Genomic DNA, 21,253 nt, shown 5'->3' on the forward strand with positions numbered 1-21,253 from the left:
TGCTGTGTTAACAGTACATCATAACTATACTCGGTGTGGTTGCCATGTTGGTGTGCTTCTGGGAAATGCTAAAAAATGGTGAACAGCAGCACTGCGTTTGTGCTGAATCTGTTTTAACTTGGCTGCTTAAGACATCCCATGATCTTGGCTGCCCAGAACACTCTGCGTGTGACTTGAAGAAGGCTGCATACACTAACTTGTGTTAGACCAATATTAGAATGTGCTTGCCCTATGTGTAATGCATTGGAAACCACTTTGATTTGTCAACTGGGAAAAAAAATATGAAACAAGGCAGCCACGTTTCCCTTGGGCCGGTGTAGAAGAATGCAGGGCATCACCATAAGGAACCAAGAACTGGGTTTGGGGAACCACTGTCCTTGCGACAAAGAAAATGAAAGGTGAAGTTGCTTTTTCAAATGTTCAAAAATAAAACTGGAATGGCTAAGGAAGTGTACTCAGAGCGCTAACAGCCACAGGCATCGAGGCTGTGCTCTTGTCCTCTGCTATGACTGCTGCCTCACTAACTCAAGCAAGCTTTGCATAATTTAGATTCCAGCACCGAGTTGGATCTGCATTTTTATTCTCATTGTTTTGCGGCTTGAAGCGGAGACGTGATACCGATGCCACGAGTGTGACCAACCAAAGTGTCTGTATAGTTGGTGCCGCAACAAAACTTGTAACAGTTTTGGCCGCATCTTACCAGGGGCATCTTGGAGCAGCTCGACCTGATGAAGATCGACATGGCCAACTTCACCATCCAGCAGGCTCGGCCACTCATCCAGACACACTCGGTCGCCTACGAGCAGGACAAGTTCAAGCAGTATCTGGAGGCGCAAGCCACCGCCGACCCTTCCGTCGACCCACTCGGCCACACCAAGCTGTGGCTGAAACGGAGCTACGACCACCTCCGCAACCTCAGTGACCAGCACAGTCCGGACCCCATCAATGGACCTGGCTGCAAGGGTCCCGGCTTCTCGAGTGTCCTGGCGGGCGCCTACATGGAGCTGCTGTCCTGGCCTGATGATGAGCCATACCCAGAGGTGCGGACTGGAATATCTCAATTTATGATAACACTGACTGTGGAATGATGGGTGCCATGCTTTCTTGTGCTGTGTGCAATACCGCGTGACCATACCGACTGCACGATTGCGTATTAACAGTGGAAAAGATGTTTGCAATTTAGCGTTGTCTATGTGCCACATATCGGCATGTCAAGCCGCCCTGAGGCTATCAAAATCAACAAGAAACCCTTTGCTGGCCTGCTGCAGGCTTCACACTCACTTCTTTTTTGGTGGCTCAGACCTCCTAACTACGATTTTCTTCGCCGGTATCAGCATCTGCATTTGTAATGAACACAGTCAAGCCTGCTTATAACGAACTTGAGCGTCATGCAGCGCCCATTTGTTATATCCAGAAGGCTCATCTGTTTCTGCAGTGCAGATATGATGAAGGCGGTCCCCAGTTTAGTTAAAGCAGAAGCGTGCTCTTCTCTGAGGCCCTTGGCATAGACAAGTTGCCTGAGGCCCTCTGCGTAGCCCATTGCTGCAGGCATGCTTATGGGTGCTGCCTCCAAAGTTTCATTGTCATCAGATTCCTCCGCATCACTCTTGTCAAGCACTTCACAGACGATGCCCTCATCCGTGCACAGTTCCACAGTATCAGCATCTTCATCAGCAGAAATAAAATCATCCCAACCAGTGTCATGGCCCCTCATGTTGGAGTTGACGACACGCTGCCACAAACTGCCACCGGACTGATATTTTTCGGAAGCATCGTGCTCGGCATCAGGTACTGGGTCGACGAAGCCGGCCTTGCGCAAACAGTTCAGCGTTCAAGCGGCCGTCACCTCCACCCAGGCCGCCTTCACCATCTCAACTGCTGAATACAGGGAAACTGGAAGCAGTAAGTTGGCTGTCGGTCAGTCAACAGCGATCAGCAAGCCCTCCACAATGTGGTGCCTACATGATGCCTTAAGGCACATGTTATGCCCAAATCAAGCGACTGCACTTTCGAAGTGGTATTGGACGGCAGGAAACATAGTCGCTGCCATCGGCGAAGTTCGCACGTGGTGCGCTGAGCAGTTGTCGAGCAGGTGCCGCATGCACCTGCCCTGCCTCTGCACATTGGGGTCAAACTCACTCAGCCTCTCTGTGAATAAATTGCGTGTCATCCATGCCTTAGTATTGTGCCTGTAGCGCACAGGTATGTAGCCCCGAAAGCAACACGGCTCCTTTGATTTTCCGATTGCAAAGGGCACGCGCCGGTCGCTACCATCCGCATTAATGCACAGAAGTACTGTAACGTGCACTTTACTGTGTTTGCCGCCAGCGCATAAGTCTCCTTTCATGGTGTGCATTTTGTCAAGTAGCATCCGATAAAATAATGCAGTTTTTTCTGTGTTATACACATCCTGATCTGCGTGGCTTGCAGTAATGGCTTGGTTTGTTACAAGCCAAGTGGAAATGCCTTGGTCACTTGCTGAAGCTGCTTTGTCGACAATCGATTTAAAAACAATCACATGCCGCACTTTGAATCTGTGTAGCCAGCCCGACCTCGGCAGAAGTCCGGAAAATCTAGCAGGAATGCAAAGCTTTTGGCTTTGCCCAGCATCACTGGGCCACTTAATCAGAATGTTGCAAGCCCATGCATTGACGAACCACTTGAGCAGCTTGTCCTCTACGTCCGTGTAGGTGGCTTCCTGCCGGCACTTTCTTTCCATTGAGTCGGTGTTGGAGCTGGCAGTCTTTTCCTTGTCCATTAGAATCGACGAGATGGTTGATTTTCACATGTTGTACTTCTTGACCTACTCGCAGTTTTTAGAACCGTGAGACAGGTCCGTCAAAATTGCTTGCTTTGTTGCCATGTCCAGTGCTTTTCGTTTTGTGAATGCTGCAGGCACGGCATTCCCTTCTGCCATCCTGAATACAACTCAGGCCTGACCAGAACGGAGCACTCGCACCACGCACACCGAAAGGGAGAGCAAACACTGCAATTGATGGAGCAGGCACGCACGTGCGACAATCAAGCAAGGAAGCATGGACACTAGTGTGGAGAGGCGTGCTGCTTCCTGGTAACGGCCAGAAAACGAAACTTCTGGGCTTTCAAGTCGCCGGCCAGTGCCGTAGCCCGCCCGCGAGGACCGAGGAGAAGGGAGCAGAGTGGCAAGGACAGGCGGAAGGGCGATCTTGGAAGCCACACGCCGATGCTCGTAGGCAGCGTGTGTCGGCAGGGAGAAGGTAGCTCGCATGAGAGGTGCAAGTGAACTACCTGTTTCGTGCGCTTCTCATGCGAGCTACCTTCTCCCCGCATGCACAAAGGGCTCGGAGGCCGTCGTTATCTCGCATTGTGATGCCGGGTTTATGCGATCTGTTTGCTGTAGCTGATTGGCAGGACTCAGAGACGTTTGTTATAATGCTATTTTGTGCCATTGAAATAATGTATATTTTGACGATCACGCTGGTCTCGTTCCTTTTAAGTGAAAGTTCGTCTTAAGTGGGGCCGTTATATATGTATGGGCTTGACTGTATTCGATATCACATAGGTATTTTTTGTGTTGCTGGCGACTTCAGTATAACAAAGTTAAACTGTATTGCCACTTTAGTTTCCACTCAGTGTACAGTGGCTTGCTTGGGCGATTTCATTTCAAAGCTGACTTCAAGCCCTCATGCGTTCAAACCATAGGTCAGCATACTGACTCACAAGTACACTGATTCATGCTTGCTTTACGCTCACTTCACCGGCATAAGATAGAGCGTCAATTAGTGTCAAAGGGCGCGAGTGGACATGAGCACCAACAGGAGTTAGTTCCAGTTAACGTCAGCATGAACGCATGCCAGTGACAGCGATATTGAGTGGACGTGGGTTAAGTGACTGTCAGCACATCTGAATGGCATGAGCACGTATTGGAGTGAGTGCTTGTTGATGGCAGTGGACTTGAGTGTGAGTCAAAGTAGGTGCCAGGGGGTGGTGTGCATGGAAGTGACTGTGAATGTGAGGGAGCTCTGGTGAGCGTGAGCGGGCAGCAGTAAGAACATGAGTGACTGCTGATGAGTGTGAGTGTACGCGAGCGCGAGTGAGTGGTGCACACATCCTGTGAACACATTGGTGAGCGAGTGTCCGCCAATTCTGCGGACCTGTGGTTCAAGCCCTTTCTCTCTTGTTATTTTATTTGCAAAAAGACCTTGCGGCTAGATGAGGCCCGCTACAGAGGGCTGAAGGACAAGGTGCACCTGGCTGCCCTGGTGGCCAGCATCCTGAGCATCACCTACCGACTAGGGGGCGCCGTGCTGCAGGGCATCTCCGACTTCAAGGACGACCTCAAGAGCCACACTCAGCTTCTCCTCGAGGGCTCTGCCAACTCCAGGCATGTATAATTTGGTGTTGTAAATCCTTTCCGCGGGGCATACGGGTCATGGTTGTTGCCATACTAAAGGTGCATAAAAAGGTGCAATTGCTGGCTGACAATTCAGGCGCCTGTAATCCAGATGCGCTCAATTATTGAGACACTGTCCCTCGCCCCTTAGACATAATGTATAAGGAGAATCGGTACTTCAGCAGCATTTTCTAACTCGCCATTCAGTATTTTATACTTTGCCTGCATGACGGTATAATAATTTGGTCATCGAGACAAGCAGAAAGCAGGATGCTTTTGTTTGGTACGTTGCCAGCACCTCCTTCAAACCGAAAGTAGTGAAGGCTAGTTTCCATCCTTGCCTTGCCATTCTTTTTGAATGATTAGTGGTGTGTGTGTGTTGTTCTAGATTAGATTTCATTAAATTTCAAACCTCTCGGTTTCTACGGAGAGTTTTGATGCAGTTATACTGTGAGACTACACAGTTATACGTGTAGTCTCATCATACCTCCCAATGTTATTTCTGGTGCTTGTGTACATGCAATATGATTAGACAAGTCTGTTTCACTACAGAATCAGTGAGAACATTCGAGACAACTTCAAATACAGAGGGGGTTTGTCGCGTGGAATTATAACTGATGATTCGGTTAAACACAGACACTAGCAGAAAGTAAAACAATGTTTGCATGACAGTGTGCTCTTACACAACCCTCTTTTCCTCTGCAGTGAAGAGGAGCTGAGGGAAACCCTCAAAAGTGTGGCCAGTCAGGTGATCAAAGAAGTGCAGGAGTGCTTGCAGAAGCACGGCTTCAACCAGCTCCAAATCAGCCAGGAGCGCGTGCTCTACGACCAGATTGTCGTCATGACCTCCCCTGAGCACCATGTCCGGAAGCTTCTCTGTGAGTTCCTCGCATATGGCTTCATTACTCAACAACATTTCCCACATGGCAGTCTTTCTTTCCTTTGCACAGTAAAGCTGTCAAGGATAGCTTCGCAACCTGTGTCAAAGTCCAAGATTTCTTGCTCACAAATCAAGTTATATATGACTAAAATAAAAGCTACCTTGCACACACCTCACAAAAATAAACAACACCTCCTTTGTGCATGTTCTTTTAGTTAGTAATCCACAATTTTTGTCTCTCACATTATGTTTTACCGCTTCCACACTGGAGGTCATTTTGGGGTTTATGCGGCTGCGATTGTAACGGGCAGCCAGCAACACAGCCTGCGTTGGAGCCCCAAAGTCGTCATATGACCAGGGCGTCAATGAGAACGCGCAGGAGGCTAATCACTAAGAACAGCCAGGGGGGAGGCATTTCCCCCCCCCCCAAGAATGCAATTACCAGAGTTCTGTTGCCCACATCGTTCGAGGTTTCTTTTGTGTTGCCTTTTCACTTAAAATTGTATTTCTCCGTCTTTGTCGGTGTGATATGCACAGCTTTTAATCCTCATTACTGTCGCTAGTCGACACTTCGTCAACAACAGAGGCAACGATGGCAAAAAGTCGAACCTCGTAGCCGACATCTCTTCGTGGTCGCAGAAGCGCTGCCGAGCAACTTCTTCGCATTTGAAATGCCACACACCATAGTCGACAGCAGATCCCTGTCGCGTGCCAGCGCCGACTTCTTCATGTCACATTCGATAGCACAGACTATGTCTAATTTTTCTTCTATGCTGAGCACCCGGTGTCTTTTCTATTCGAGCTTCGGCATGGCGCGAGTCTTCGCTTGCACGACGCCACAACGCTCTCTGGCACGGCATCGAAATGATGTTGATGTGGCTTCATGCGCAAATGCACAGGGCACTTGGAGGCCGTTGTTCCGATCTCTGAGGCTTGTTGTTCTGCCGGGCAACCCAATGTAGATGTCGCACTGCCATGTTTGCGCGACGAAAAGTGGAAACGCTACGTTTTAACTGATGTGTACGCAATAAGCTGGTACGGTTTATGCGGATACAAAACACGTTATGTTCAATGGCTGCTGAGTTGGGGATTTGACTTTACTACTTTTAAAGCAAAACTACAGTTTAAGCGGGTATGGTTTAACGAGGTTTTACTGTACTGGCAATAAGAGGACAAGCACATTTAAAGCACGAGTGATGGCTATCTCATCCGTATTTCCTCACTTCAACATTTGTTTTTGTTTTCACTGGCAACACCATGCACAAACACAATATATTTACATATATACATAGGACAATGTTTATTATATTTTTTAAGGAGAAGGAAGTAGCTAACTAACAATTATTTCTAATGGAATGGATAGCATATGCCTAGAGAATGGATATGTTGCTGTATGTTCAGCTCGCTTCAAATTGCTTTGAGTGCCTTTTTGAGTCTGAAAAAAACCTGCAGACTTCAGTGACCACTTCTGCGGAGTCTTTTATCAACAGCATTTGAAATGATACGTGTCTCAGTATTGCTTCTCTGTCCAGTAGTCGGTCCATGCTAACGACTCATGAAAAAAAGAACTCTTCTAATTATTTACAACACTTATTAGGGATGGAAACATCACCACTTGCATGCAGAGGTCATAAATATATATATATATATATATATATATATATATATATATATATATATATATCCTTTTATCCAGGCTCCTTTCAGCCTGGATAAAAGAATTTCTAGCCAATCGTTCACAATTTGTAACCTACGAAAAAATGCCATCTAACACTGTCACCGTTACTTCCGGAGTTCTCCAAGGCTCAGTTCTTGGGCCATTACTCTTCCTAATCTATATTAATGACATCACAGCTAACATTGGTTGTAATATAAAACTGTTCGCCGACGACTGCGTTATCTATAGGGAAATCACTAATTATAACGATAACATCGCACTCAATACATCCCTCAACACTCTAGCTATTTGGTGCTCTAATTGGCAGATGTCAATTAACGTAAAAAAGTCTGTGGTCATGACCGTAACAAGGAAAACAAGACCATCTAACTTTACATATGAGATTAACGGCATACCACTAACTAAAGTTGAACAACATAAATACCTGGGAGTTACATTAACTTCAGACCTCAGGTGGGATAAACACATTTCGAATATCACGGCAGGAGCATTACGCAAACTATTCTTCCTCAAAAGAAGCCTTGCGCTCTCTACAACATCAACGAAGCTACTGGCCTACACAACGTTCGTTAAGCCGGTTCTCGAATATGCAAATACAGTCTGGTTTCCTCATACAACAACTAACATAACAAAATTAGAGGCAGTACAAAGAAAGGCTATAAGGTTCATTCACAACAAATATAAACGCATTGACTCACCGACTAATCTTCTAACGCAGTCTGGATTGCAAATGCTATCTACCAGGGCAAAACACGCTCGCCTGAAGTTCTTGTTTCAGCTTCTAAAAAATAACTATAAGATAAATGTGTCCAGGTACATTTCATTTTCTGAGGCTCGAAAAACACGTAACAAACATGCGCACACTTTAACAAAATACACATGCAACAACGACACGTTTAAGTATTCATTCTTCCCCCTTACAATTTGTGAATGGAACCGACTTGATCCTGCTATAACCGCCATAGAATCGTTGTCCGAATTTACTTCACAACTGGAAGCTGCAATGCGTAAATAAAACCATTTATCATCGCACGTGTCATCGTCACAAATTTCGCATTGTGTTGCTTTCGACTTCCCACTTTTCTTTTTCCATTTTTGTTTGATTGTCGTTATGTGGACATATGGTACACTGTGTTCCCAAAATAAATTTTCATTACTGTACTACTGCTAGTCCTAAGATAATTGTTGTAACTGCCATTTCCTGCTGATTGCTTGCCTAGATTGTTCTTTCTTTTTCCATTCGTGTCTTCTCGCTCTCAAAGTGTATGCTTTAAAGCGTATCCCTTCACACAACTTCAAAATTTCTTCACGCGTTAAGTGTTATCTTTCAGTTCGCTCCTGTTTTATGTATAAACTAGTTAATTATGTGTTCTTAACTGCCAGTATCATGTTAATTAACTGTCATGTGAAAACTTGCATTTTCGTTTCTAAACTCAGCTTCTTTCTTATATTGCCATCCTCGGGCAATTGTTTTCTTTTTTCTTCCTTTTTTCAATTAACTGTTCTGCCTAAATGCGTATGTCTACTGCGTACATGTCTACTGTATCGCCCAACTGCCACGCTCTCAAATGAGAGTAGCAGTATTGTAAATAAATAAATAAATATATATATATATATATATATATATATATATATATATATCGTTCACTCAGTAACCGAAAAGAGGCCAAGCTGGATTCACTTTAAATCAAAATGAATAGCGTTCATATGCATCAGCGTTCACGCTTCGGCTCACAGAAAAAAAAAAAAAATCGGTTTTGCTGGAAAGGCAAAGTCAGGTTAGTGATAGCAAAGTATAAGACAATTACACGAAAGAAAATTCTTACCATATAAATTCCTGTAAGGGCCGCACCCTTGTAAACACGACACCTCCAACTTGACAGCCAATATTAAAAAGGAAATACAACCGAGAAGCAGTTGAATTCGGTTTTTCTGATTCTGGTCACGCCCAACAGGGAATTTTTGTGCACAGCGTACTTTCGTGCGTCACTACCAGATGGCAAGAGGAGGCGATGGCGGAGGTTTACCGTGGATTTCATACATGTAGCTGGATAAATTAGGTTAAATTGCCCAGTCTTATGTAAGGCTAGTCAAAATTGTGACAAGAAAGTGTGGCCCTTACAAGAGTCTATAGGTCAATTATATTGGCCATATAAATTGTTGTTAACATTCACTTACCAGTTAAAATAACAAGCATAGTGTAATGAACGAACCATGTAAACCTGTAAATGTCTCACGGGATGACTACGAGCACTCGCTGTGACAATGCGAGCATTATGAAAAATGCCAGCAGCGGGGGCGAACAGTTCGTACAGCCACGACAGTCGCCGCGACTCCACAAATTAGATTCATCATCGTCATCATCTGCCTATTTTTTATCTTCACTACAGGATGGCCTCTCTCATCGATTTCCAATTACCACTCTCTCTGAACTTAGACTATGCAATCTGCAACACTAGGGACGGGGAAAGATAATGCATATGAAGTTAGCAGCCATCCCTGCTGGCCCTTGGTCATTGCACTCGCCACTGATTACCAACAATTAGTTATGGCACGCGGTATGCGTAAGTGTCAGCCGTGAACAGTCATTCGCAGCTATGACGGGGATAGAGGAGAAGGCACGCACTCACCTTCCCAAGCGTGCCTTTGATCACGTGACCTCCAACTAACCCGAGTTTTGAGTGCATGGGAAGATAATTTCCATCAAACCTCCATCCATTTCAGCTCACTGTTGCATGCTTTTGTCGCATCCACGGTATATGGGTCGCTCATTAATATGGCTTTTGGACTTTATACGGAACATCATGGCGACAACGAGAAATAGAGAACGCGCATTGAGCTCGCTTCAACTGTGGCTGCGGACATTGCAGTGTTCGCCGGCTACAAACACGGCATGAGCATCAATGACAAAGCCCACAGTGGGCACATTGCTTATCAGTACTTCGCCAGAACCCGTCTGATGCTGAGAAGGAAACTTATTTTCCACCATATAAGCACCAGCGGAAACATAACACTAGCCACATGGCGAGACAGCACATGCGAAGGGACCAGCCATCTTGGATTGCAAGCTTGAACCCAGCACAGATTACTTCCAAAATAAAGCATGCAACCCGTGTATGTAGTACTCTTCAGGCGTACCGACAGCTGAGCACAGTCATGCAAAAACTTAGAGAAAAACGAGTGCTTAACTGTCTGATTCGGCGAAAGTGACTGATTCGGAAAAAGTATTCGCTCTCGTTCTAATGGAGGGGTACGCCTTCATGAACATTGCGTGGCAATAAGTCTTGATAGAAGAAAGAAGTTGAGATATTGCATAGCTCTGACCTGTTCTGTACCAGGGCCGCTATCTTGTACACGTTTGAAAAGCCGACGTTCGATTTCGCCTCGTGCGATTGTCCAGGCTGCGCCGATATCGTGGCCTAGGCCAATCTAGTCCAATCGTGAGGCGAAATCGAATGTCAGCTTTTCGAACGTTTATAAGATAGCGGACCAGGGCACCAGTTTTACAGAGTGTACCTTCTTCAGTAAGGCACACATAAGGTATTCAGTTGGCAAAAGTTATCAGGTACTAATACGAGGCGTGGAAGGCAGTGAGACAAGCTTCAAGCAAACCATCTGGCTTAGAAAACAATGCAAAAAGTTATACAAAGCTGCAAAAATGGGGTACATAACAGCACAAGCAGGGTGAGGCCTTTTGGTTAGGCAAAGACGTTTGGTTGCGCTATTTTATAAGACTCCCTAGACAATGCTGTGCATCTTTCTTATTAATTTTGATTCGTCATGTGCTGTATCAGCTGGTCAATAATGCAATCCATGCTGTTCCTGCTTGCTCTCGTGTCCTTTCATACTTTTGAGATATCGCTGTGTCTTAATATTTATTGGTTTATTTGTTAATATATGTGTTGTGCCACACTGCATGCCTTCATCTAGGCAACAGGCACTTCCCCCACCCCCCCTCGTTCTTCTGAAGTGGTTGCCCTTGTGACAACTGGCAAAGTTCCTCGAAAAATCCAGCCCCTTTCCTTGGGTTGAACTGAGGAGTTCGGGAGCACAGAGTGCCTCGACGAATCTACTGGCAGCCTTCAAAGTTCCACAGAACTGCTGTCCCCTTGCGGTGGAGACTGGTGGCATGCAGCTTGGGTGTCTTCCGCGACACAGAGCACAGTGCCAACTTTCCTCGTTCCTGCTTAACAGAAATTTCCTCTTAACTGATGCAGTGCCCATCGCAATGCTCTGCCTGCTGCAGCTTTTTTTTTTATTCTTTCCACGGTGCACTTAAGGTAACACTTCAAGGTTGGTGTCTTGCAAAGGATGCTGGAGAGTGGCAAAAGAACATGGCACTCAAGACGTGCTATAAATATCAGATTTTTTTTATTTTCTATCTAAAAGTTGCTGTAGAGAGTGGGTGATATTATCTGACTTAATAGGGTCCCTGCTGGTATGATGCAAAATTATATTTGGCTTGTGCATTCATGGCAACATGGTTTACCAATACAAATGTTTTCTTACAGTGTTAAAGAAGTGTTGCAGTGCCCATTTAAAGGACACAGGACACACCATGACACGGTACAAAGTGCTGTGTCATGTGTCCTGGGCTTATATTGTATATTTGTGCTGTTTATTTGACATATGACAAGAGGCGATGTTTGCATGTTCTCCTATATTGAGTGAATTGTCTTCTTACTCGGATGCTTGAATTTGCCTTATTATTGCAGATAAATGCTCTGTGACACGATGCCCTGGTGCTGTTTTTCTTATAGCTTGCCCATCCTATTACAGCTACCTGTAGTGGGCAACAAGGAAACATAAGCTTGGTGATGAATGTTTGTGTTGGAGAAACTGTGCCAAAGTAGTCAAGGAATAACTAATGGCTACTAGGCCAGTTTAATGAAAACAAAAAAAGCTCCTTTATCTTTTACGCAGCTCACTTGAGCATACCTCATGTATCTCGTAGAAGGATCTGTAAAACGCCCACAAACCATGCAAAATGATTCATACAAAAGGTCCCATACAATACCCTAGTACCTTACAGAAAGCATCCGCAGGTCATGTGCGCTTCTGAGTGAGCTCTGCCAATCCATTTGCAGTGATGCGTGTCCTGGACTTCATCAAAGCGGCAATCTCCTCCGGGTCGGTGCGGCCCACCCAGATTCCTCCGGGGCTGTCGGCTCTCGAGAAAGAGCTGACGACCATCACGGGTCAGTTCCTCAGGCTTGTCACCCACAACAGGGCGGTGTTTGGGGAGACGTACGGTGACATTGTCGCGGAGCTCAGGAAGGCCTAGACAACCTGGGACTGGTTTGCCACTATTGGGAGACGTGTGACAAGTGTGGCCGGGCGACGTGTGACGAACGTGACCGGGAGACGTGTGACGAGCGTGACTGGGAGACGTGTGACGAGTGTGATCAAGAGTCACGTGTTTTCTTTCTTTCTCAGTGGGGGAAAGTGTTATTCCCTCTCACTGAGTATGTGCGCTTTTTTTTTATTTTTTTTTTTGGCCCTCTACTATTGCCTGTGGGACAGTGCCTGAAACATCCGGCGAAAGGTTTGTCAAATTGTGAAGTGCATGCTATCTTGCTGACACTTGTTGCGAACTGAAGGACAGTGTGAAGTATGATAGACAGTCGTGGGCTGGGCAGTGTTGCAAGCTGCAAGGCAGCTTATGTGTGCACAGCGAGTCTCTGAATCCAGTGGCCCCAAGTGGCAATGATCTTGCCACATACAATTAAAGAGGTGAGTTGGTCCTGTGTGCTTGTAAGTTTAATCTCTTCCGCAAATGTGTTTGTGTAATTCCTGATAATGAAATGTTTATAATATAACATATAATATTTCAGGAAGGTGTTCAATGTTTAGTAGTGATCTTTCCGATGTCATTTGGAAACTAGGACCATGACCAACTGCCTATGCATGCTTGTGCTCTAGCAATGCTTTTTTTATGGTTTCATATTTTCACTTGCATTAGAGTGTTTCTATTCTTTTTCCCCCAAAGAGTTGTTTTGTACAAATAAATGTAGACAAATTAATTGAGTGCAAATGTCGTGTGATCTTGCGGATTAGTGGTGTAACTTTTACACCTTATAGTAGTAGGGTGTTCACATGCTGTTTGCACTCCCTTTGCAGGTGATCATTCGCAAATGTTCTATAGGTAAGATGCCTGCTTGAGAGCATTCTGGGTAAATTATATCTGTATTTGCGTGAATATAACGTGGCTAGAAATTTAACATAAGAGCCGAGTCTTCTTTTTTCTGTCCGTGCTAAAGAATGATCCAAGTCCTTAGGTTTAAAACAGCAACTGATGCTGCATATACAATGGCCGCAGCCAAGGGCTTAGCAAAATGAAAGAAGCATGGGCAGGTATTTGCATAATTAATGGCTGTGAGCATATAAACTAACTTGTGTCAGCCATAACCTGTAAATGCTGCAGACTGAGTTGGCTCCCTTGTCAGCCTTACTATGGCTGCCACTGTTGTGCGCTGTGTTTCAGCCATTCTGCCATCTAGCCATTATTGCACCATGTTGCATCCTGGGCTGTACAAGGAAGCCAATGACAAAATGCGTGGTGGTTAGGGCTGTCTTGTTGCCAGATAGCTTCTCTGTTTGGTGGTCACACCCACCAAATGCTAAAGCGAAGGAAATGGATCTACATTTGCTGTATTGTTCAGAATCTTGCGCAACGTGCACATGTAAGCTTAAAGAAACGGACACCCTAAGGAAGCTGGGTTAGACTTTTGCAAATACTGTACTAATTTCTCTATATTACAAGCTGTTTAAAATAGCTGGCACTAAATGTATGTGCTGCTTCACATCCATGCACATCTTTACCACAAACGTCGACTTTGTTCCTTGGTTATCAGCACTGCCTGACAAGGTTGCTAAGCAACCTGTACAACTCTCAGCACATAGCGTTGGGCTGCTTGTTGACTTTACAGGCATGCAGTGGCCAGAAAGAAAAAAAATGTCTCACAATCGTGCCCATAATTCACTCCTTTAAAGGCCCCTCACCAGGCTATATAGCAAATTTTTGTTATACGTTGGAAATTGTTAGGTGCGTGCCCTCTTAGGAGTGTTCTACCGCAAGAACAAACATTTGAAGTGCCACAAAGCCATGTTTTCAGGAGGCGAGCACCGCCACGAGCATAGACACCCTCTGCACTTCCCCCATCTAGCCACCGCAAGCGAAACTCCTTCCCTGCTTTCTCCCATACCGGAGCTGGAGGATCGCGTGATAAATACGTCATGGCCGGGCCCTGCCTTATCTCTCTCTCTCTCTCTCTCTCTCTCTCTCTCGTTTCTGCCAGGTGGCGCACTTCCAGTGACAGTTTCGCACATGAGCTGTTGCGTCTGTCTCGTTCCGTACATCGGACGATTTTCCATGCTCTGCAGTGGTATAAATCAGTGCCACACTCGCGACCACTGCAACAGCATTACTGAGGTGCTAGAACGCAATAGCAAATGACGTGGTGTTGTTTTCTGCACAAGCGACTGCATGACATGGGAACAAGCAGACGAAATAGAAGTGCATCTCTGTTGCTAGGGTATAAAGTAAAAGAAAAACACACATACATTCAGTTTGTATGTTTTGTTATTTCTATAAAATTTTCATTCGTCTATTGAAGCAACAGATTAAACAAATAACGGATGCTGCCATGAATAATTCTCGAAGTCGCTTGTCACTATGAGTGACATCACAGCGCTACCACTACCATGTAGGTAGGTGCACTTGCATGATTAACGTCGGCTCTCTGGCTGGGAGCGCGGTGCCTGCGAGGAGGAGGGCAAGCGGTGGCGTTTGGTGTGAAATTCAAACGCTTTCCATGGCATGTAGGGCTGTAATACCTAGCAGACACGATCGTTAGTGCGCATTGCATACCCTGCGTTTGTCAATTCAATATGGTCAGACCTGGTGAGGGGCCCTTTAAATACTTTGATATAACATTCTGCGGACATCGCTTTGCAGCTATAGTAGTACATAATAGTCACCTATGTGGCTCAGGGCCCTTGTAAATAAGATGACAGCTAAATATCTGTGCTTTAATATTCATGTTTTCTTTCTTGCACTGCAAATATTTCTGTATGCTCTTTGCTGCATGTTACTGGTCATTCTTGAGACAATATTTGATTACATTGACCATGTATTTAATCCTGATGAGTATAAAATGCACATAAAATGTGCATGCATATATGTTTGTGCGCTAAAGCAAGCTTTAATAAAAAGTCATCTGTTTTCTTTTTGTTTGTGGCATGCAAAACTGCCTGCTGAATGCGAGTCATTGTGCTGTGGTGTAGCTATCGCAACATTTGTTGCGGTAGAATGGCGCTTTCATTATTTATCATTGTTGATGTGTTTTGAAGTCTACCAAGGTTTACCTGTTACCTGTTATCTTTGACGGCTGTGGGCACTGGTGAGCTTGCCGAGATGTGCGTTTTGTCCTGTGATGCTACAAAATGAAACTGTAAAGAACTGGCTAAATCATTACCTCCGATTTGCCACTGCTGGAAACGGCATTTGCAGTGTATCGAAGCATGGTAGACTTAAAGCGGCATCATTTGAGCTTTGGTCAGCGCAGCAATTTTTTGAGCTCTTCTCTGTCTCATGTTATGTGGTACCGATTACTTGGCATTTATGTTTTCATCTAATAAAGTCTCTCTTGCACTTGTGTGAAACAGTTCCTGTGTGTTCGTGCCTTTTCTTATGAAATAATCGTTGTGGCGTGGGTCCCACAGTGTAGTCATTAGATAACCTTAGCACTGCCTTAGACTTTCTTGTGTAGCCATATAATAGAATGTAAAATGACAAACCTGGGATGCAGCAGGATCAGCAGTGATGTCCCTTGACATGCTGATCGACCATATGATGCCCTAGAAATGTCTTAGCATTTCACAAATGTCTTTACTCGGAGGATAAAATGTTCAAAAACATCTTTGTCACATTACCTCATTGCTGCCGACATGCTTAGGCCAGAACTAAGTGGAATTATTCGACGGAAGCCTGTCCATTTCATCAAAGGGGATACATGGCAAATTAAAAAGAAGCACTCATGAAAAAAATAAGGCAGACAAATAAACGGAAAACTTGACATCTCTTGACATGCTGTCTGCTGCCACTATGGTGGAACCCTTGCATATTCAGATGACACCGCAAATGATCAGTTTCATATGTGGTACTTCCATCTGATTTCAACACATGCGTACGGCAATATCTGATCAATACTTATGGCAGGAGCCATCACCCATCGATTTTGTTCTAAACAAGAGTCTCGTACATTCCCAAGACGTCAATTTTTAATCTGATATTTTTTCTCTTTTCTTAGCAAACTCTCACTTTAAATTTGCCATATTGTGGTGTGTGTCCATGCTGGCAGATCTCTGGTATGGTGAAGCTTGTTATTGTGCTTGCCACAGTTGTTAATAGTTGAAAATGCATCTTCTACTTCCAAAGGATGCGATTTTACCAAAGGTTCAAAATTGTCATTTATGTCGAAGTGTTGGTCATTGTTGTGTATTAGGTAGGTGGCAGCTCAGTTGAAGAGTTATCATCACACACAATGCTCACTTAACGCATCGAGTTTTGTGCAAATCTTGTCAGAAGGAAATGTGTTGCCAGGCACACATTATTAACATGGCAGTTTTTCCCTGTGCGGGACTGGTACATGGACTTTTCACGACCTTGTTCTCCTGGCTGCGCACATCCTCATGACTTCTCGTATCGACACTCTTGAAGTCAATGCGTTATTACAAATTCACCATATGGCAGTTATCAGCTTAAGTTAATTAGCTCCAGAACATAGCCCTTTCCTTGCTTTCGGGGTCTTGGAGGTATGAATAAATAACAAAGGCTGGCCAATTATGAACTGTATATGTGAAGCTCTGTATTACAGCACAAGTGTGCGTTTTACCTTAGCTCTCTAGCTGAAACATCCACTGCCTCTCTCAAGGAGTTAACATGTGAAAATATTACTGCTAGCAATACGACCAGCATATTCTATACAATATGTCCAGTGGGTTACTTGGAAAATTGCGTGTTTAAAATGTTGCAATTTGTGAGCATTTCACTGGCCACGGCACTATTTATATAGAGATCTGAACGTAAATGTGTCACTTTGAATGTCCACCATCTACCATTCTTTCAGTAAATTTTTTTAACTAATAAAATGCTTATGATAACACACAAACTTTGAACAAAAATTGTGAATCCTAGATTTCATTCATATGGTGATTTCATTGGTACATTTGCTAATGGTTCATAATCTGCATAATGCACAAAGGAAAGCTTGTGCAATGTGTTTAGCTATGGCAGCATAAAAGTTGTGGCCATAAAATTAATGTCACGTGCACTGCTTAGTGTACTCGGGTGCGCGTGAAATCTCAACTGTCCTGTGGACACTGTGGCCATGTGTCTCGCCGCTGTAATCCACAATGCTTCATATTATCAAAGTGCCATTGTGGGACAAATATAAACACTGGTAAACCACGATCATAGCCACCTCTGAATTTCATCCTCGCCGAGTTATCAGGCCGTACCCGTGGTTCTCGAGAAAGAAAATAACTGATGTGTTATGCAACGTGCATAATTATTTCATGTAACACACATGTTGAATCCTTTGTGAGGCATATATCCTTCAACCAACAGCACGTATAAAGGTTATAGGGCCTCGCATCACCAGGTTTGGCCATTTTGAACAGACAAGCGCAGCATAAGCATCATGCTCTGACAATTGTGTCTGCAAAGTATTGCAGCTCTGCACTCTGTGAGAACAGCTGGAACTTCAAATCAAATGCTGTGCACCCTTTCTCTCAAGGAAGCTTTGCCTCCAACCAGAGGGTCAAGGTCACACGCACAGATGCCTCTATGTAAAATGCACAGCTAGCAATGTCACTCACTGTGACACATGACTTATCCAATGTGGAACGTGCCTGCTGCCACTGGAAATGCACTTCGCAGCAACGTGGATGAGAAAAAAAGAAAATGACGTGCCATCCTGGCCCTGCGTAAGTGGACGTCCAGTGAAGCTGTGCAAAACTGCCACTACAATTTCTGTGGGTGGTATAGGGACAGAGGTTAGGTCCACTACAACCATCTGTGAGTTGGCGAGCAAAAGGCCTCAGAACCATTCGGACAGATGGAAGGAGCAAAAGCTTTCTTTTCATTCGTCTTCCCTTTTTTTCTAACCTCTCAGCTCGTGGCACGAGAAACCAGATGCGCTGGAGTGCACCATTAAAAGGTGGATGAGGAAGATGACGATGGCTGCTAGAGGGGGAATTCTTTATAAATACGAAATCACTATATGGCCCATGAAGAGAGAAATCCAGCACTAACATCCGATGGTATCAAAACCCGTGTGACCCAGTGGTGACGTACGTCACGTTTGACATGATGATCAAACATGATTACATCATCACACCAAAGGTTGCATGATGACATCATCAAGTCAAATGTTACGTTATCTGATAACGCCATTTTCATGTGATGATATCACCTGATGATATCATCACATCCAACATGACGTCACGCGATGACCACTTCGTTAACTGATGATGTCACCCGCAGTGATGACATGATGTGATGCCTCTTGAAGAAGCACTGTTTCCGGGACCGGCCCACATTTTTGTGGGCGCAAAGGTTGTGTAAGCGGATATGACAAATTCCGGCTAAGTAGATGCTAGCAGCTTCGCTATAAAAAGGGAGGCGGGGCTCGTCACATGAACGAGTCATAATCTCGGGCTCCAGTATGAGACACTGCAAGGAAGGAACGTCGCTTGTGGATGCTGCTCAAGGCAGAGGAAGAGAGTGTCTCCATTGGCAGTGATGTTTGCCTCCTGGCGGTATGGTAACAAGACATTCGATTTGTCTTATCCCGTCCAATAATAATTTGATTTTAAAAATTGTCTCTAAAACGATCCTAGACGGTGTTTTACAACCTCCAGTGTATACCGTAAATACTCGTGTTAGGGTCGCACCCTCATTTTGGAGGGCAAAACTTTGGAAAAAAATTCAAAATGTCCTGCTGGAAAGCTAAGTTAGTTCTGTTGCTGTGAAAATAACGCTAGCTGCTTTTCCATCGAAGCCGTTTAGGCCAGCACCACCGTGCCATTTTTTCTTTGTGTGACCCGTTGTCTCAGCTGTGCTGGTAGTGTTTTCAGGCAAATGAAGGGCATTTCGCCCATAGAGAAGGGAGCCCTGTTTGGGTCAGCGCTGGCCAGGGATGATGGGCGGTCATCTGAGGCCGTTTGCTGCAGCACTATGTCACTTGCGCCTTCCTTACCCTTTGCTACAGTTGTGGAAACAGTATGAACCTTTAGTGGGCCGTCATCAGCCTGATTCGTGTGAAAACCACGCCCAGCCAAGATTGTAGAAAAAGAAAAGTGCGGCCCTTATGCAAGTATGCATACGGTAACCAAATTTTGCAATGGGGCCTGGTGATGTGTCCTTTAATGAACTGGTACTGTCAATGTGAAATGGACTGTGGACAGGTCAGAATGGACAACAGGGCATCGGTACACATTTGCATTCACTGGTAAGGTGTGGCACTAACAGTGCACTAGAAGAAACTATGTGTGACCTTGAAGAATTGTTCACTGAAGTGAGAGCCCTATATGAGTATTTACAAGACCTCATAGTAGGAGACAGTTCAATTTCACTGCCCGAGACCTCTCGCACCACCAAGTATCTGGCGTCTCTCGGTGGTGAAATCTTCCTTTGTGTAATTTGTCTTGTATTTCGCTATTACTACTACTGATTTGCTTTTCCAGCTAAATTGCAGCCCCTCCTTTTCTTTCTTCCCCTGTGAGTTCAAGTACAAGCTTTAAACTGCGCATGACTGCTATGAATTTTGATTTCAAGTGAATCCGGCTCGACTTCGTTTTGGTTACTGAGTGAATTATATGTGTGACCTTTGCATATGCAAGGGGCAATGTTTCCACTCAATGCTTCCACTCCGTTGTAAGTTATTAGAAGAGCTTTAGTTTTTATGAGTCATCAGCATTCCTTACTGAGAAAAAGTCCCAATACTGAGGCATACCATTCACATCCATTTCACAAACCGTTGATAAAAGACTCTGCCGAAAGGGTCACTGAAGCCTGCAGGTTTTTTTCAGGGTCAAAAAAGCATGCAAAGCAATTTGAAGCAAGCGGAACATACAGCAACATATTCATTCTCTAGGCATAGGCTATTCATACCATTAGAAATAGTTGTTAGGCGGCTACCTCCTCCTCTTTAAAATATAGATTAAACTTTGTCCGGTGTATACATTTAAATATAATGTGTTTGTGCATGGTGTTTACAAAGCGTACATCACATGCTGCCAGTTTTCCTGATGATTGCTTCCAAGTGGTACTTGAGGTCAATTCAATGCAGCTAGACATACCTGGTATTTGGGTTCTTTTGGAACAATGGTGTTGGCAACTTGCATTGGCTAAATAACTTCTTTTGTCGCGTCGAGAGTCGGGAAATTTCATGCGTACTCTGTTTCCAAATCAATTAGTTGTGGTGCACTGAATATCTTCGTTTTCGATGATGCGCTTGCACCGTTCGGACCCAAGACTTATTCCTTCACTGATCAACCTGTCCGTGCAGGGTATCATTCATAACTGGCTGGGTGGTCACCGCCGCAGTTAGCGCACACAAAATTTTCTTTACTTGCACTCGTCTTAAAGTCTTGAGGCCCCCCACATCTCTGCTCCCCACGACAGTTCTTAGCTACATGTCCGACATGCTGCCACTTAAAATAGCAAGGTGGTGTCTCCACATAGTTGACAAGCTCCTGTCTGGCAAAACCAAGGTTAGTCTTCTCCGAGTGTTCAGAATTTGGAGCAAATGTGAGAACCATAGAGTCGGTGTGCCTTGGTTGAGGCGTAAATCAACACAACTGATGCTGAATATCAGAGGCCATTCAATTCGTCATGCAACTAGTGTTCATTTCCTGGGCATCACCACTGACACCAAGCTACTCTGGCGACTTGCTGTTGAAAGTGGTGTGGCTGCATCAGATTGAAACTCCCTCGGACGTCCGGATAAGATCCTGACGTCCAAGTCCTAGAGCAGTCGTCCTGGGGACATCCAGTGGATATCATTATCGGACTAATTTCAACATCCAGTTCTTATCCTCCTGCGGACATCCTTAGGTCATTCGTGCTGGACATTTCGCCAATGTCCCGAGCAGGACTTCGTTCGGACTTGAGTGACGAACTGCTCTGTTGCTGAGCATTTCTGCACTTGCAAATATCAACGTAGAACCGGCCTTGAGTTCATTCAAGCTAACTACAGCTAACTTTGTTCAGTAGAGGCATCAACGTTTGTCGGCGAAATATCAATGAGTACTCAAA

The 21,253-nt window shown here is 44.8% G+C and overlaps 1 protein-coding gene across 3 annotated transcripts in view; it reads left to right on the top strand.

The window, feature by feature from the left end:
• LOC126544633 (T-complex protein 11-like protein 1) overlaps positions 1 to 15,599 on the top strand; it is a 30,777-nt gene extending 15,178 nt beyond the window's left edge. For 2 of the 3 annotated variants that reach the window (XM_055077775.2, XM_050192074.3), the window contains exons 6-9: positions 704 to 1,040; positions 4,179 to 4,363; positions 5,078 to 5,250; positions 12,018 to 15,599. In XM_055077775.2, the coding sequence (XP_054933750.1) occupies positions 704 to 1,040; positions 4,179 to 4,363; positions 5,078 to 5,250; positions 12,018 to 12,214 (892 nt within the window). In that variant the 3' untranslated portion in view covers positions 12,215 to 15,599. The remainder of the gene's footprint in view (positions 1 to 703; positions 1,041 to 4,178; positions 4,364 to 5,077; positions 5,251 to 12,017) is intronic. The other variant, XM_055077776.2, reaches the window with a different exon arrangement.
• The last annotated feature ends 5,654 nt before the right edge of the window (positions 15,600 to 21,253 follow it).

Source organism: Dermacentor andersoni, chromosome 10, assembly GCF_023375885.2.
Source record: "Dermacentor andersoni chromosome 10, qqDerAnde1_hic_scaffold, whole genome shotgun sequence".
Lineage (NCBI taxonomy): Eukaryota > Metazoa > Arthropoda > Arachnida > Ixodida > Ixodidae > Dermacentor > Dermacentor andersoni.